General features: G+C 59.0%; 2 protein-coding genes across 8 annotated transcripts; one reads left to right on the forward strand and one right to left on the reverse strand.

The window, feature by feature from the left end:
- The first annotated feature begins 6,689 nt into the window (after positions 1–6,689).
- RFC5 (replication factor C subunit 5) lies at positions 6,690–9,473 on the forward strand. 3 transcript variants are annotated; one of them, XM_075041859.1, is made up of 11 exons: positions 6,690–6,754; positions 6,861–6,925; positions 7,012–7,148; positions 7,265–7,344; positions 7,682–7,755; positions 7,877–8,036; positions 8,186–8,267; positions 8,382–8,511; positions 8,720–8,797; positions 8,897–8,951; positions 9,186–9,469. In XM_075041859.1, exons 1-11 carry the CDS (start codon positions 6,723–6,725, stop codon positions 9,280–9,282), a joined length of 990 nt encoding a protein of 329 aa, XP_074897960.1. In that variant the 5' UTR covers positions 6,690–6,722; the 3' UTR covers positions 9,283–9,469. The 3 variants fall into 3 exon arrangements, with proteins under 3 accessions (XP_074897960.1, XP_074897958.1, XP_074897959.1); XM_075041858.1 differs by having other exon boundaries at positions 6,708–6,754; positions 7,017–7,148; positions 9,186–9,471; XM_075041857.1 differs by having other exon boundaries at positions 6,695–6,754; positions 8,720–8,951; positions 9,186–9,473.
- An 889-nt stretch (positions 9,474–10,362) lies between these two features.
- On the reverse strand, positions 10,363–14,305 carry WSB2 (WD repeat and SOCS box containing 2). 5 transcript variants are annotated; one of them, XM_075041854.1, is made up of 9 exons: positions 14,061–14,300; positions 13,728–13,899; positions 13,391–13,626; positions 13,065–13,196; positions 12,608–12,708; positions 12,194–12,366; positions 11,822–11,950; positions 11,221–11,328; positions 10,363–11,004 (listed from the first exon to the last, which is right to left on the reverse strand). In XM_075041854.1, the coding sequence occupies exons 1-9, from the start codon at positions 14,074–14,076 to the stop codon at positions 10,842–10,844; spliced, it is 1,230 nt and encodes a 409-aa protein (XP_074897955.1). In that variant the 5' UTR covers positions 14,077–14,300; the 3' UTR covers positions 10,363–10,841. The 5 variants fall into 5 exon arrangements, 4 of the variants coding, with proteins under 4 accessions (XP_074897955.1, XP_074897954.1, XP_074897957.1 ...); XM_075041853.1 differs by having other exon boundaries at positions 13,391–13,629; XR_012652371.1 differs by having other exon boundaries at positions 10,887–11,004; positions 11,221–11,519; positions 13,391–13,629; positions 14,061–14,305.
- Positions 14,306–15,697: the final 1,392 nt, after the last annotated feature.

Consider the following 15,697-nt stretch of genomic DNA (forward strand, 5'->3'; position numbering starts at 1 on the left):
CCGTATTGGGGTGCAAGGGGGAATTGTGCTGCAGCCCCCACTGCAGAAAGAACGGGGCAGGAGTCACGAGGGGACAGTTCCCCCCAGCTGCCCTCCCACCCCACGGCCCCCCCTGGCACGGAGGGGATGCCGATGCTGCTCAGGGCCAGGCCAAATCCTGCCTCGCCCTACGGACCCCAAGGGTCGTGCAGAAGGGGACAACCTGGGGGGGGCAGCTGGGATGGAAATCTGCAGCGGGGTCCAGGGAAAGCCAAGGAGGGACCCTGCGGTCCCTGCCCTAGCAACGGGATTTGGCCCAAAAGGGAGTAAAACCAACTAAAAACCAACTGCCGTGTGCCGCAGAGCACCCAGAGGCCACGGTGACGGCCCCAGGCTGCTGGATAGAAGCCAAAAAAGCCCCCCCAGCCTCATGCGCACCCCTGGATCTCCATTTCCCAGTGGCCAGAGCCCCCAGAGAACCACTAACCCCCCCCGCAGGGGATGAACCCCACTCCTCCCTAGCACACTTGGCTATTTTGGGGTTCAGCCCAGGGACCAGCAGAGGAAAGGGGGTGCAGGCAGCATGCACTGCCCCCCCCAATGCTGGAGCCTTTCCCTTGGAGAAAAGCCTTTTCCTTGGCTGACTGCTGTGCTTGAGAAGCTTTACAGGAGCTTGGTATATGTATATAAAACATTTTATTTACATATTACGTGTGTGTATATATATATATAAAAAAATATAAAAATATATATAATTTTATATATAATTTTTAGATATCTATCTATAAAAGACACCCAGAGCCAGTCAAGAACGGCCAAGCCTGACCAACAAGCTCAGCAGTTATTCCGGAGAGATGGAACCAGGACGATGCTGCAAGAAACTCCGCCTGTCCCACTCCCCCAGAGCAAAGCTTCCTCTCACCCGTGGCCCCCTTGGCTTTGGATATTTGACTTTATTCCCAGTCAACGTACCCATCCCAGTCCACATCAACTCCACGGAGAACACAAGCCAAATGGCTTTATCCATCAAATTAAACTAGCTGTGCTTGCAGCGGTCGTCTCGCTGCGAATCGGGATATGGCTAAAAAAGTTTGAAATTTGCTGGGTTTTGCCTTTTTTTAATCAGATGTTTTCATTTCCAGGCTTGCCCCCGTGTTGGGATGACCACACAGGTCCCTTGTCCTCCCTCTCACTAGCAAGCCATTTGCTTCCCTACAAAAACTCTCTTTGAGGGTGGGAAGAAGCAGGTTAGAGGGATTTTATAGAAATTACTGGAATTTTAGCCTTTTGGTCGGTTTTGTGCTGTCCTGCTGGGAAGGGACCCAAAGCTGCAGCCACCCTGGCTCTGCAGAGTGTCCCCAACCCTGACTGTAAGGGGGACTCGGAGGGACTCCCCCCACGATGGGAAACGCCGGCAGCTCCCCGGGTGAGAGCGGGGCAGTGGCCGAGGGCAGGACCCTGCCTGTACCCGCGGCCTCTGGTCAGGGGAGCCTCCGAAGAGGTTGTGGGGGGGTGATAAAGCAGAGGAAAATATATCAAAAGTGTTCAAAAAGCCAATTCTGTAAGAAGAAGAAGATTATAATATAATTATATAATACAATATAATACCATATAATATAAATAAAAAGGGGATGCCAGACTACCATACCCGAACAGAAGAGAATAATTTGATATAATATAATATAATATAAATTAAAAGGGAATGCCAGACTACCATACCCAAACTGAACAGAATAATAATAGTATAATATAGTATAATATAGTATAATATAGTATAGTATAGTATAATATAATATAATATAATATAATATAATATAATATAATATAAAATAAATAAAAAGGGGATGCCAGGCTGAACTGCACAGAGCTGTTACCTTCTGCTCCACGTGTTTGGATCAGGCTGGGACTCACTCGGGCACTTTGCAAATCACAGTGGGACCAGGCAGTGAAAACCCACCTGAGCGACAGAGCGGGCAGCTGGAAGGAAAAACCTGGTGCAATTTCATAATACAGAGGATCCCATTTTTGCTGGGCTGCGTTCTCAGTTTTGTTCTTAATTTCACATGCATATAGATACAGATATAGATATTTATATGTTTCAACTGGGTGTTTTAGCTGGGGTGGATGGGAGGTGGCAGCACTGCAGCAGCTGGGTTGCACTGGTGGGCACTGGTGGGCACTGGTGCAGCCCCAGGGGCTGCGGGGGTCCCAGGGGAGAAGCTTCCTCCTGCTCTGCTGGCTTTTCCTCCAGGAAGAAGGAAGCAGAGCCCTGCGGAAAGGCCGACATTCGCTTGACTGCTGCGGCAGGCGCTTGGGGAAGGCAGCGATCGCCAGATATTTAACTATCGCCCGTGTTGGAAATGTGATGCAAATCCTGCCATTAACTGGAGCACAGGACAAATAAAAAAAAAAACAAACCACCATGCTGGACATTTTCTCTCCTGATGGCTTCTGGGGTTAATCAAGTCTTTCAATAACCAAACCAGAGATAAGAGGGCAAGGCACTCTCTGTACTCAGCACATTTGCAACAACAGATTATTTTTTAACCTAAAACATCCAAGCTACCAGGCCAGCCATTTCTGGGTCCGCTGTTCCCAGATGCGATTACAAGGGAGGGAAGGATGGGATGGTACCCAGAGGAGAGAGGATGCCGAGACCGCCAGCTCAAATTTGGGGTGCTGGGGAGCATGCGGGTCCCCCTTGGTATCCTTTGCCCACGCTGCTGCCCTCCCTCCCCACAACGCCGACAGCTTCCAGTGCAAAAAGAATTCCCACAATCCCGGTATCTGTCCTTCAAAATAAATAAATAAAATAAAGCAAAATAAAATAAAGGAAAATAAAGCAAAAGAAAATAAAGGAAAATAAAGCAAAATAAAATATAGCAAAAATAAAATAAAGCAAGATAAAACAAAATAAATGCAAGCAGGGAGACTCCACTGGGGAAAAAAAACCAAAACAAACCAAAACCACCAGCAGCAGAAGACCTGCAGTGATTCTGGGCATACGCTAAACCTCACGCTCCCCAAAAAAGCCTATTGCAGTCGATGGGACAACTCACATCCTTGGAGCTGAGCTGGGCTGGCCCTGCCCGTGGTGTGAAAGGCGGATGCACGTCATGGACGGCGGGAACAGCCCCGAGATCAATAAGAAAATCTGTGTTTTTCTATTCTACAGCCTTGGACAGCTTGAATTATTCATTTCCTTTCTTATCAGCCGCCTGGATTTCGTACGCAGGCTAGCTGTGTGCGTTGTTACTCAGCAACATTAACTACTCCATTTCTTAAACATGAGTTGTTTTTGGCACAATCAGTTCATATAGAATGTATCTTGTGATGACTTAATTCACCTTTGTTGGTTTTCTTGCATGTCTGTGAGCGTGAAGCTATGGAAAGTCTCTTGAAACCAGGTTCATTTTCACACGGCGCCTAACGAGGAGGATGCTCTGCCGGCACACGGCATCCAGCTGGGAAAGGAGAGGGCATCCCCTCGGCACGGCCGGCTCATCAGGAGAACCCAGCGAAATCCCCCCTTGTGAAACCAACCCTTCACTGGCTTGTGCATCCCCGCAGCATCACACGAAGCTTTTCCCACCAAATCCCCCCCCAAAACGACCCCGCGAGGCTTTTACGTGCCGTTGACCATCGGCCATGAGTGCTAAATCATTGCTCTGGCTTCTTGCTGACCCCTTAAATTCAGGGTTGTCTCTGTTCCTCTTAGAGGCCGGGTGCCGCTCTGCGTGTGAGGAGTCTTTCTGATATTAGCATTTTTATTTCTTTATTATTAATATGCCAAACAGCATCTCCACCTCCGTGCTGGATGGGTCCATCTCTTGGACTTTGCCTCCCGAGAAGCCCCCATTTCTCTTCCCTGCAAAAGAGCATCTCTGCCGCCATCATCTCTGCCACCATCTACCTGGAATTCCCTCGTCCTCTTCCGAAGGGATGCGCCTGATGCCTCAGGGTTGTTAACGAACCTATCAACAGAGTTATAAATTTCTAGCGCTGTCTACCAAGTCGGATGCGACCTGCCGGTCCTTTACCCAAGAGATATAACAGGTAAATAAGCCAAGACAGACAGCTCAGACACTGGTTAATAATTCAGCCGGTCCTAACGATGCAGAATCATTGCAGGGGGATGCACTCATCAATTATAACGATAGTAAACAATGACTAATTTAAAAAAAAAAAAAATAATCTTTAAAGCAATCTGGTCAAGAAAGAGGTGAAATTGTTCATGAGAGATATCACCGTGGATTTGAGCGTGCACACCGGCTGCAGGCAGAAGAATTTGCCTGCCCCCTCCAAAGATTTTGCCTGGTCTGGAGCTCAAGATTTATTAATGATGGGGCACGGTGGGGGAGAAAACCCCTGGAAAAATCCATTTTGAAGGGCAAGAGCCTGCCCCCAGGCAAAGGCAGATGCGAGGAGAGAAGAGCAGCTCCAGACTTGCTACGTAGGGGAGAAGCCCAAGCCCGTCAGGGCTCCAGGTCACGCCTTTCAGCCGGTGTCCGGGTGCTCGGGAAGGACCTCGCAGCTCCTCGCCTGCCATCGGAAGGGCCATCTGTCACGGCCGTCGCGCCCAGAGGAATGGCTGAGGTTTGCTGAGCGCAGCTTTGAGCTCCTGCTTTCCTTCATGGGGCTGGGGGGAAAAAAAAAAGGAAAAAAAAAAATAGGAAAGCAGCTGCCCTCTGGCAGCTTTTTGGCTTTCTACAGGATTCGACCTGGAGCTCTTGATGTTTTCCCTTCCCTTGCCAGCCCCTGATTTTTTTCTCCCCCCCAATATACTCCCCATCACGTCTACTTCCCAACAGATCTCTTCCCATCACCTCTCCGCCTGCACTTTCCCAGCCAGAGCCCCTCACCACAGCCCGGCTTTCCTTTCTCCATCCATGGCATGTCAACCGGAGCAGCGCCTGAACATCCCCGCCAGCCAGCTTAGGCTGTTTTTCCCTCTAAGCCAGTTTTCTAAGGAGGCTCCAGCTGTTTGCCAAAGCCCAGTGTGAAATAGCATGGATGCCTCTTCCTCTGGAGGCAGCTCTGGAAAGAAAAGGCCGTATCCAGCACCTCCAGGAATAGCCGGGAGCCACCCGGCCCCCGGCAGAGACACCCCCGTTACTCAGCCAAGAGCTTTGGCAGCACAAGGGACGGAAGACGGGGCTGATTTTTCAAGTTAGTCAACCAGAAAAAAAAGAGACCTGCAAAACTTCGGGCTGCTCTCACGCACCGGGAAGCGGCAGGGATGGGGATAAAGGCGTCATCCTCCTCGCAGCCACCTCTCCAGTTTGCTGCTCCCGTCATACTGGGTGAACCACAGCAGGTCTGCTCTCCTCCAGCGCCCAGGCAGCCCCCGGAGCTGCCACTCTTCACCCCAGCCTGCAGCCTTCAGGTGCCCCTCTCACCCAACGGGGTTTCCAACAGCGGGGTCACCCCAAAAGCATGGTCACAACTTTGCTCCAGCAATTCCTGGTGCCGCGCTCCCTCCAAAAGCACAGGCACCACGCTTTGCTTCGGTGAACACCAGCACCGCGCTCACCCCAAAAGCACCACAATCTTACTTTAGCAATTCCTGGTACCGTAATCTCCCCAGGAGCGTCCCCACAACCTTGCTTTAGCAACTCCCAGCACCCCGCTCTCCCCAAAATCACGTCCGCAAACCTGCTTTAGCATTTCCCAGTGCTGCCCTCTCCCCAAAACCATGCCCACAACTTCACTTCAGCAACTCCCAGTGTCACGGTTTCTCCAAAAGCATGCCTGCAGCCTCACTTTAGCAAATCCCAGTGCCATGCTCTCCCCAAAACCATGCCCACAACTTCGCTTTAGCAATGCCCGGTGCCGTGCCCTCCCCGAGAGCCCAAGCATGACTTTGCTTTGGTGAACGCCAGCACGGCGCTCTCCCCCAAAACCATGCCCACAACTTCACTTCAGCAACTCCCAGTGCCACAGTTTCTCCAAAAGCATGCCTGAAGCCTTGCTTTAGCAAATCCCAGCACCACGCTCTCCCCAAAACCATGCCCACAACTTCACTTCAGCAACTCCCAGTGCCGCAGTCTCTCCAAAAGCACGCCTGCAGCCTTGCTTTAGCAACTCCCGGTGCCATGCTCTCCCCAAAACCATGCCCACAACTTTGCTTTAGCAATGCCCAGCGCCACGCTCTCCCCAAAACCATGCCCGCAACTACAATTTAGCAATCCCTGGCGCCGCACTCTCCCCAAAACCATGCCCACAACTTTGCTTTAGCAATTCCCAGTGCCGTGCCCTCCTCAAGAGCACAAGCGTGACCTTGCTTTGGTGAACGCCAGCACCGCGCTCCCCCCAAAACCATGCCCACAACTTCGCTTTAGCAATGCCCAGCACCGCGCTCCCCCCAAAACCATGCCCTCAGCTTCGCTTTAGCAATGCCCAGCGCCACGCTCTCCCCAAAACCATGCCCGTAACTACAATTTAGCAACTCCCAGCGCCACAGCCTCTCCAAAAACCATGCCCGCAGCCTCGCTTCAGCAACACCCAGCGCCGCGCCCTCCCCAAAACCGTGCCCACCACGACAACCTAGCACCTCCCAGCGCTGTGCCCCCCCCCAGCTCAGCTCCAGTCCTTTCCCCCCCCCCCAGTACAAGCACCGCCTCGCATCGCCAACCACCACCAATGCGTGGGGACGGGGCGGAGCGGGGCGGGGGGGGCGGCCGTACGGCCGCCCCCCCCGCCCCGCTCCGCCCCGTCCCCACGATCTCGCGAGGCGGCGGAAGATGGCGCGGGCCGGTGGCGGGAATCTGCCGTGGTACAACCGGGAACCGAGCGGGGCTGGGGAGGGGGGGGGGAAAGCGGCGGGCGCTGTCCCGACCTGACCCCCCCCCCCCCGCCGCGGTGCGCTCTCTCCGGTGCAGGGTGGAGAAGTACCGGCCGCAGACGCTGTCCGAGCTGGTGTCCCACGGGGATATCCTCAGCACCGGTAAGTAACCCCCCCACTGCCACAACACTACCGGGGGGTACCGGGTATTCCCCCCCCCCACCCCACGGCCGTTATCCTTTCTCCAGTGCAGCGGTTCATCAGCGAGGATCGGCTCCCGCATCTTCTCCTCTACGGTCCTCCCGGTACCGGGAAGACCTCGACCATCCTCGCCTGCGCCAAGCAGCTCTACCGGGAGCGGGAGTTTGGTTCCATGGTGCTGGAGGTAAGTGGGGATGGGGTGGGGATGGGTGATGGTTGGGGGTGTCCCCCCCCACCCCTGGGTGCATCCTCAGGCAAGGATGCGGATCCACGCCGCGGATCCACGCCGTCTCCCTCCAGCTCAACGCCTCCGACGACCGGGGGATCGACATCGTCCGAGGGCCCATCCTGAGCTTCGCCAGCACCAGGACCATCTTTAAGTAAGTGGCAGGTCTGCGCTTCCCAAAACTCCCCGTCCCTTTGTCACAAACCCCCCCCCCCACTGACACAGCCTGCCCCGGCGCTCAGCTTGGGTGGGGGGTTGGGGGGAGCTTCTGGGGTGGGAAGCGTGCCAGAGCGGATGGGAAGTGCCCTGCAAACAGGGAGGATGATGGTGGTAAGGATGAGCGATAAAGATGCTGGTCTGGAGGGGAAAGGAGGGCTCCCTGGGAGCATTCGTGGGGGCCAGGCTGGGAATCAGCGTCCCCCACTTCCCCTTCTCCAGCACCAACCCAGCAGCCGGGACCCAAGCCACCCCCTTTCTTCTCCCTTTTTAAGGAAAGGCTTCAAGCTCGTCATCCTGGATGAAGCCGACGCCATGACCCAGGATGCTCAGAACGCCCTGAGGCGAGGTGAGGGGCGCTGGGGACCCCACGCCGCTGGCACCCCTTCAGCCTTTCCCAGTCTGGCGCGGGGCGGGAGCCTGTACGAGGCAGCAGACGAGGACCAGCCTCTCCTCCCTCCCCTTTGCAGTGATCGAGAAGTTCACCGAAAACACCCGCTTTTGCCTCATCTGCAACTACCTCTCCAAGATCATCCCTGCCCTGCAGTCCCGCTGCACGCGCTTCCGCTTCGGTCCCCTCACCCCAGAGCTGATGGTCCCCCGGCTGCGGCACGTCATACAGGAGGAAGGGTGAGCCGGGGGGGGCTCCGCAGCATCCTCCGTGCCCCCTTTTTCCCCGTTCCCCTACAGGAGGAAGAGCAGCGGGGCTTGGTTTTCCACAGTTATCTTTCCCTCCAGCAGCGCTGCCTCCCTCTGCAGCCCCAGGTCTTGTTTTCCAGGGTGGATGTGACCGAGGATGGGATGAAGGCTCTGGTGACCCTCTCCAGCGGTGACATGCGCAGAGCCCTCAATATCTTGCAGGTACGGACCCGGACCGCGACCGCTCTCCCCTCGTGTAAGACAGCAGAGGTCCTGGAGGGTTCGGTGGAGGAAGGGCTGAGCTCTTCATACCTCCTCCACCCTCCTCTTCCTCAGAGCACCACCATGGCCTTCGGGAAAGTGACAGAGGAGAATGTCTACACCTGCACGGGACACCCCCTCAAGTCTGACATCGCCAACATCCTCGACTGGATGCTGAACCAGGACTTTTCCACCGCCTATCGCAGTATCCTTTTCCCTCTGCTGGCCCTGGGGTGTAATCCTCGCTGCTATAAATCCTCCTCTTTGCTGGGGCTTCCCATCCTGTGACCTCCTGCTCTGGCTGGGGTGGGTGTTACTCGCTGGGGAGGGTCCTCGGGGTTGTCGCGGGGATGAGGAGTGAGATCTTGCAGGGAAAGGCCTGGAAGAAAGCCCTTCACTCGCTCTCGTCTCAGAAATCACAGAGCTGAAGACGCTGAAGGGCTTGGCCCTGCAGGACATCCTCACCGAGATCCATCTCTTTGTGCACAGAGGTAGGGGCTTGCGGGGCCGGCTCCCGGCTGACCCTGGGAAGGCCAACCGTCGTCCCCCCCCAGCCCGCACTGACACACACCATCTCTTTCTCTCCACAGTTGATTTCCCACCCTCGATCCGCATCCAGCTGCTGATCAAAATGGCAGACATCGAGTAAGTGTCTGCTCACCCCCGCCCAGTGCCCCAAAACACCCCGGCTGGGGGGGCTGCCAGCGTGCCCACCCCACGGGGGTCACCGCTATTGCACTGTGCTGGGTCCTGGCAGCCGGTGGGCACCGCTGGCAGATGCCCACCGGTCCTGTGCATCCATCCTAGCCAGGGCCGTTACACTGCCGGGACACGGATGCTGGTGTAAACACCCGAACCTGCCCTTGCCCCCTGCTCCAGGTACCGGCTGGCTGCTGGGACCAGTGAAAAGATTCAGCTGAGCTCCCTTATCGCGGCTTTCCAAGTCACCAGGGACCTGATCGTGGCCGAAGCCTGAGTCCTGCTGGGTGAATCCTTGCTTGCAACACCGGATCTCACAGAAGCTGGAAGGGACCATCAGCCCCACGCCCGGAGCTGCTCCCTGCAGCTGTTTCCTTTTCGCAAGCCTTGAGCCCGCAGCAGGGGCGAGAGAGTCAGACAGTGTTGTTTCTGAGCTTTGGTGGGAAATAGAGATGCCTCTAAAGCCCAGCAGGTTGCACTTGTCTTTTATTTTTCCTCCTGTACAGCAAGGACCGAAGGGAGGTGGTCGAGGCTCAGCCCCGGCCCCATTGCAAAGGCATCGCACCCACACAGGCTGAAAACCAGCTTGCAAAACCTCTGTTCCTTGCGGGGCAGAGCTGCCCCGGGTGCTCACACGTGGCTTGTGCCACCCCGTTGCTTGTGCAGCCAAGCAGGGCAGCCACACGCTGCAAGGTGCACAGGGACGCCGTGGTTTCTTGCAGTGACATCCTTGTTACGAGAGGGAATGTAGTTGTGGATCACAGCCGTACAGGTTAGGGAAATGCCAGCTTTCTGCATTCAGCTGCTCACAAGGGAAAACATCCTGGGGAGCAGTTTAGAGGAGACATTCCCTGGCTTCCCCATCGGCGGGGGTCGCAGCCTTGGGCTCGTGCACAGACCGAGCTCTCTGGCATGCAGGGGACTCAAAGCACGAGCCGTCACTCCAGACACCAGCTAAGCTGGAGGGAGACAAGCACACGAGACTGCTTCATGCACCGCCTGTCTGGACATCAGGCTTTTCAAGTGCAGAGCTCCAGCAGGGAGAAGAAGCAACAGAGGAATGGGAGCTGGGGGCTGCATGAAGCCCCATGTCCCACCTTCATGGTGGACTGATCCTTCCCAGCACCCACCGCTGAACGCTTACTGGTCTGCTGTGCTTCAGAGCCAAGTGAGCACTTGCTGCCGCCGTGGAAGGAGGCCTGGAGGCCTTGGGCCCCTGCCCACTGGAGCCTGCCCTGCCAGGTATCCCCAGGTCACCTCTACGAGCCAAGAGGAAAGACGTGAGGAATAATTTTTTATTCTGTCATCGCTGTCGTCTAGTCCACAGAGACCTGCTCAGGTTTATCCAGCTCATGCCCAGACCACGAGAGCGGCAGAGTGCGCACACCTCTGGGAACTAAGGTACAGTACGAGCCAGTCCCGGTGAGGGTCAGTTTTGTCAGGGCCGGTTGTAGCACCGTATTCGTACAAATGACAAAAGCTCCGCTCAGACTGCGGCTGCTGACCTTCAACCCACAACATTGCACTTGGAGGCAAAAGCACCTGACCCAAAACTTGCAGATAGCAGGGGGACAGGGGGACCCGTGTCCCCTGCGGGGCCACCACAGCTGTGCCCCTTGCCCTCTGCATGCATTTTTCTGGGTTCTAGTATTATTATACCGAAAAATCCCTCCATGTTCACAGACACAGCCCCAAAACAAGGGGAGTAGCAATCCTCCTGCCCCACGGCTCACGAATCAGCGAGACGTCGTTGCTGCGGTGCCTCCTCTAACCCAGGCTGAGCCCCGCCACCGGGCAGAGGGCTCTCGCTTCTGTGCCTCCACTTTCCGTGCTGCCTTAAAAGGTCCGGTAAGTAAGGAATTCCTTCAGCTTCCTGGGAATGGGGAGCGCGAGGACCTGGTAAGTCGTCAGAAAGGTGCGCAGAGCTTTGCGACACAAGTGCTTTAGTGATGAGAGGACCCTTGGAGCGGTCCAGAATTGGACGTGGCCATCTCTGGTCCTGCAACAAGACCCAAACAAGCCGTGAGCACAGGGCAGAGAGACCCTAGAAAGCTCAATTATCCCCAAATACCCTCAGCTCGCAGCAACCACGTGTTCCCCAGCCCAGGAAACCAGCCCGTACCCTCAGGGAAGCCCAGAATTTGCTGAGCAGACACAGAGCTGCAGGAGGAGGAAGCAGCCTGCGTTTCTCCGCTCTGCTTTCCTGCATACGCACCCTGTGGCAATGAAACCGCCATGTGGAAAGTACATGCAGCACAGGCCGTTCGTCATGGGAGCAAACGCGACCGGAGACCGCAGCTCCAACGCCCAGATCCTCAGGAGCCTAAGGAGAAAGGGAGGGGACACGATGCCAGGCCCACATCCACGCAGCCCCTGCAGCTAAAATAAAGCCTCTGGGTTCACCTGAATGCATGCAAACTCTGGAGTAGGATTTTCTTCCCATGGGCTTAGAGCATCCCAGGAGTGTCACAACATGGCCGCAAAGCAGGAGGCACTGTCCCCTGTAGAGCTGAGCTGGATGCAGACAGAGCTAGTGACTGTGCTGAGGGGCACAGTGAGGGCAGCACAGCACGCAGGAGGACACGGGCCCCGGCTCATCGCTCAGAGGGACGACAGGGCCCTGACCTTGTTAGCCCTTGCCACAGCCAAACTGCGGTGTCGCAGGCAGCCTGCCCTTTCCCCTTACGCCGGGCACTGGTGGGGACCTGGCAGGCGAGGTCTGCTCCCCACTGGCACAGCCTGAGCTCCTGGTTCGTTCTGGTGGTGTCCTCCTGGGACCCTCTTGTCACTGGAGGTCCCCAAGGGGGTTCACTTACCTGTCATCCGCCACCGTGGCCAGGTAGAGGCCCTCAGGGGAGAAGCAGACCGAGCGCAGGGAGCTGGTGTGGACTTCGCTGCTGTGGACTTCGCTGCTGTAGTCCAGCGCCGAGTGCAGGGGGACGTGGCTGCAGATGCGGAGAAAAAGCCCAGCGTCAGCCCCAGGCTGCCATAAGCCCCATCCCCAGTGCTCCAGGGCTGAGAGAGGGGCCAAACCCCGTAAGACAGAGCTCCCCTTCAGCCGCTGGAGAGAGCGGAGAGCTGCTGGCTGTGCCTGCCTAGAAGGGAAGGCTACGCTCAGCCCCAGCAAACCCCCACGGCATTGCTCTGTCCCCCTTCCTCGGTCCCTCACCGGCCCCCTGGCTCCATACCGAAGCGTCCTCAGCTGCTCCCCAGTGTAGGGGTCCCACATGATGACGCAGGCATCGTATGAGGCAGTGACGAGGAGCGCCGAGTCCGGCGAGAAGTCGCACGACACCACGCTGCTCTGGTGCCCCTCCAGCCTCCGGATGAGGGTGTAGGACCGCATGCTCCACAGCAGCGCCTGCAGGACACAGGCAGGGGCTGAGGCTGGGAGCATCCCCAAGGTGGGAGCGGAGAAGCATCTCCCCCTTGGGCTCTGGTGCCAGCTCCTCCATGTGGAACCAGAACGGCTGAGGAGCAAGGGTGGCTCTGGCCAGGCCCCTTCTCATAGGGGTGCTTCTCGCATGGGGGAGGACATGGAGGGCTGAGGGGAGCGCTGGATTCAGCAGGACACGGGATGGCTCCCATCCTGCAGGACTCACCGACTTCTCTCCGGCAGCGGAGCAGAGCATGCTGCAGTCTGGGGAGATGGAGCAGCAGTAGACCCACTGCACGTGGCCCGACAGCACCTGGACCTGCCGCCCTGGGGATGGCAGACTTGCGAGTCACGAGAGGGAAGGGGGAGAGGCAGCGCCGGCTTTGCCCCCGCTCTCCCCTCCCTTTCCCGAGAGGGAACGCACGTGGGGCTGGGGGGTTCCCCATGGCAGATCCCAAGCTCTGTCTACTTGCAAACCCCTCCTGCACCTCCCAGGCCCCACCTGGAAGGGGATGGCTCTGCTCCATGTCGCAGGACTCCCCGCTTCTGCCTTGAATACTGTCCCGAAGATCCTCTCCCACCATCTCCCCTACCGGGGTGGGTTTCTCCCCCTCTCTCCTGCAGCAGAGCCCAGCCTCAGCCGGGGGTACCCCAGCATCGAGGACATCCCCGCATGCTCCTACCATCTCTGCTCAGGTCCCAGACGCGCAAGGTCTTGTCCCGTGAGGCCGACACAAGGATGAGGCTTCCGTTGGGAGCGAAGCTCAGGTCTCTGACAACATCCTGGTGCCCCAAGAGGCTGAAGAGGAGGTGTCCTGCGGAGAAAGAGCGGCTGTGCTCGGCGCCCTGGGAACCAGGCAGTGCCCCTCATGCGCAGGCAGCCCCGCTTGGGACAGGGCTCACCCCTGGGAAGCATTTGGGGAAGGATGGAGACGGGATCCCCCTTCCGAGGGGGAGCAAAGGGAAAGAAACCAGCCTGAAGCCACGACAGTGGGCGAGGGCCGCTCACCTGTCTGCACCTCCCAGACCTTGATCTGCCCGTCGTTGAGCCCGGTGGCCAGGATCAGGCAGGGAAGACCCACGGCGCAGGCAGGGTCCGTCTCCCCCGCCTCGGCCGCCGGAGGCCAGGCGCTGAAGGCCAGGCCCCACACGATCTGCCCGCACTCCAGCGTCTTCTCCTTGGCCGCCCCTCGGCTCCTCGCCTCCGCTTTGCTCCCCCGGCTCTTGCGCTCCGAGGTTTTGCAGCTGCTGGGAGAAAGGAGGGACGCACGTTTAACCCAAACCCCGGGCTGGGGGGGGGGGCGGGGGGTCCTCCGTGTACCCCCAAATCCACCCCAAATACTCACAGCTCGGCCTCCTCCAGGGGCCAGGGGATCAGCTTGACCACGCAGTGTCCCTGCGACCAGGCGAACCAGGCACCGTCGGGGGAGAAGGCCACGCTCCATGTCTCGCAGCTGGATTTCCAGTCGTAGCGCTGGGGACGGCCCGGCTTCAGCTCCGCCAGCAGGACCGGCTCCTCTGGGCGGCGGGACGGCCACGTTACCCCCCCGCTGGCCCGGGCCTCGCTCCCCCCCGCTCCTCCCGCCCTCCCCGGGAGGGGATTTGGGGGGGGGAAAGGGGGGGTTTACCCGCTTCCCCGACCCTCAGCGAGGCGGCCCCGGCCGCCGCCTCCTCCTCACCTCCGCTCGGCTTCATGGCGGCCTCCGCCCGGCCACGGCAAGGCCCCGCCGGGCCTCGGCCGGCCCAGGCCCAGGCCCAGGGTGGCGGTAGCGGCGGCGGCGCGGTGAGGGGAGCCCCGCGGCCGCCTCCTCCTTCCTCCGCCTTCCTCCTCCTCCTCCTCCTCCTCCTCCTCCGGCGGCACCGCCCCGGCGCGGCCCGGCCGCCGCTTGGGCCTGGGCAAACAAAGCGCCGAGCCCCGGCCTGCGCTGCGTGGGGACGAGGCCGCCCCCCCCGCGCCGTGTCCGTCCTTCCCCGCCGCTGCTGGGGGGCTGGCGGCGGCACCCGCCGTCCCTCTGTCTGCAGTCCGGCGTGGGGACCCCCGGACACGGCACCCACGCGGGGGGACACGGACACACACCCCCCCCCAGGGACCCAGCACCCACGCGGGGACACCCCCCTGGCAGTGACCCCCCCAGGGACCCAGCACCCACGCGGGGACACCCCCCTGGCAGTGACCCCCCCAGGGACCCAGCACCCACACCGTGAGACCCCCCTCACAGTGGAACTCCAAGGACCCAGCACCCACATGGTGACACCCCCCCGGCAGTGACCCCACTAGGACCCAGCACCCACACACTGAGACCCCCCCAGTAGTGACCCCCCCCAGGACCCACACTGTGAGACCCCCCTCACAGTGGAACCCCAAAGACCCAGCACCCACATGGTGACACCCCCCTGGCAGTGACCCCACTAGGATCCAGCACCCACAGTGACACCCCCCTGGTAGTGACCCCCCCAGGGACGCAGCACCCACATGGTGATACCCCCCCTGCAGTGACCCCACTAGGATCCAGCCCACACACAGTGAGACCCCCCCTCGGTAGTGACCCCCCCCAGGACCCAGCACCCACACCGTGAGAACCCCCCCAGCAGTGGAACCCCAAGGACCCAGCACCCGCACAGTGACACCCCCCTGGTAGTGACACCCCCCCCCCAGGGACCCAACACCCACATGGTGACACCCCCCTCACAGTGGAACCCCAAGGACCCAGCACCCACACGGTGACACCCCCATAGCAGTGACACCCCCCCTCCCAGGAACCTAGCACCCACATGGTGACACCCCCCCGGCAGTGACCCCACTAGGATCCAGCACCCACACAGTGAGACCCCCCCCCAGCAGTGAACCCCCCCAGGAGCCAGCACCTACACAGTGACACCCTCCTGGTAGTCACCCCCCCAAGGGACCCAGCACCCACATGGTGACACCCCCCCAGCAGTGACCCCACTAGCATCCAGCACCCACACAGTGAGAACCCCCCCCGGTAGTGACCCCCCCAGGACCCACACTGTGAGACCCCGGTCACAGTGGAACCCCAAGGACCCAGCACCCACACAGTGACACCCCCCTGGTAGTGACCCCCCCAAGGGACCCACCACCCACACGGTGACACCCCCATGGCAGTGACCCCCCCAAACGGACCCAGCACCCACACGGTGACACCCCACACCCCCCCCGGCAGTGGCACCCCAAGGACCCCGCACCCACTGGGTGACGCTCGCCCTGGCAATACCTCCCCGTGAGTCACTGCAGGAGACATCTGGCCAGCCCACCCCCGCACCCCCCAAATTGGCCATCCCTCCAGCCCCCCCCAAT

This window comes from Buteo buteo, chromosome 11 (genome assembly GCF_964188355.1).
Source record: "Buteo buteo chromosome 11, bButBut1.hap1.1, whole genome shotgun sequence".
NCBI lineage: Eukaryota > Metazoa > Chordata > Aves > Accipitriformes > Accipitridae > Buteo > Buteo buteo.

Bases quoted from the DNA above. Each gene is read 5' to 3' on its own strand.
- RFC5 (XM_075041857.1), top strand. From the start codon at position 6,723: ATGGCGCGGGCCGGTGGCGGGAATCTGCCGTG. The intron at 6,926-7,011 runs GTAAGTAACCCC...TCCTTTCTCCAG, and splicing joins CGGGGATATCCTCAGCACCG to TGCAGCGGTTCATCAGCGAG. The intron at 8,268-8,381 runs GTACGGACCCGG...CCTCTTCCTCAG, and splicing joins GAGCCCTCAATATCTTGCAG to AGCACCACCATGGCCTTCGG.
- WSB2 (XM_075041853.1), bottom strand. The intron at 13,630-13,727 runs GTGAGTATTTGG...CCTTTCTCCCAG, and splicing joins CCCCTGGAGGAGGCCGAGCT to CAGCTGCAAAACCTCGGAGC. The intron at 13,197-13,390 runs GTGAGCGGCCCT...CTTTCTCCGCAG, and splicing joins GGTCTGGGAGGTGCAGACAG to GACACCTCCTCTTCAGCCTC.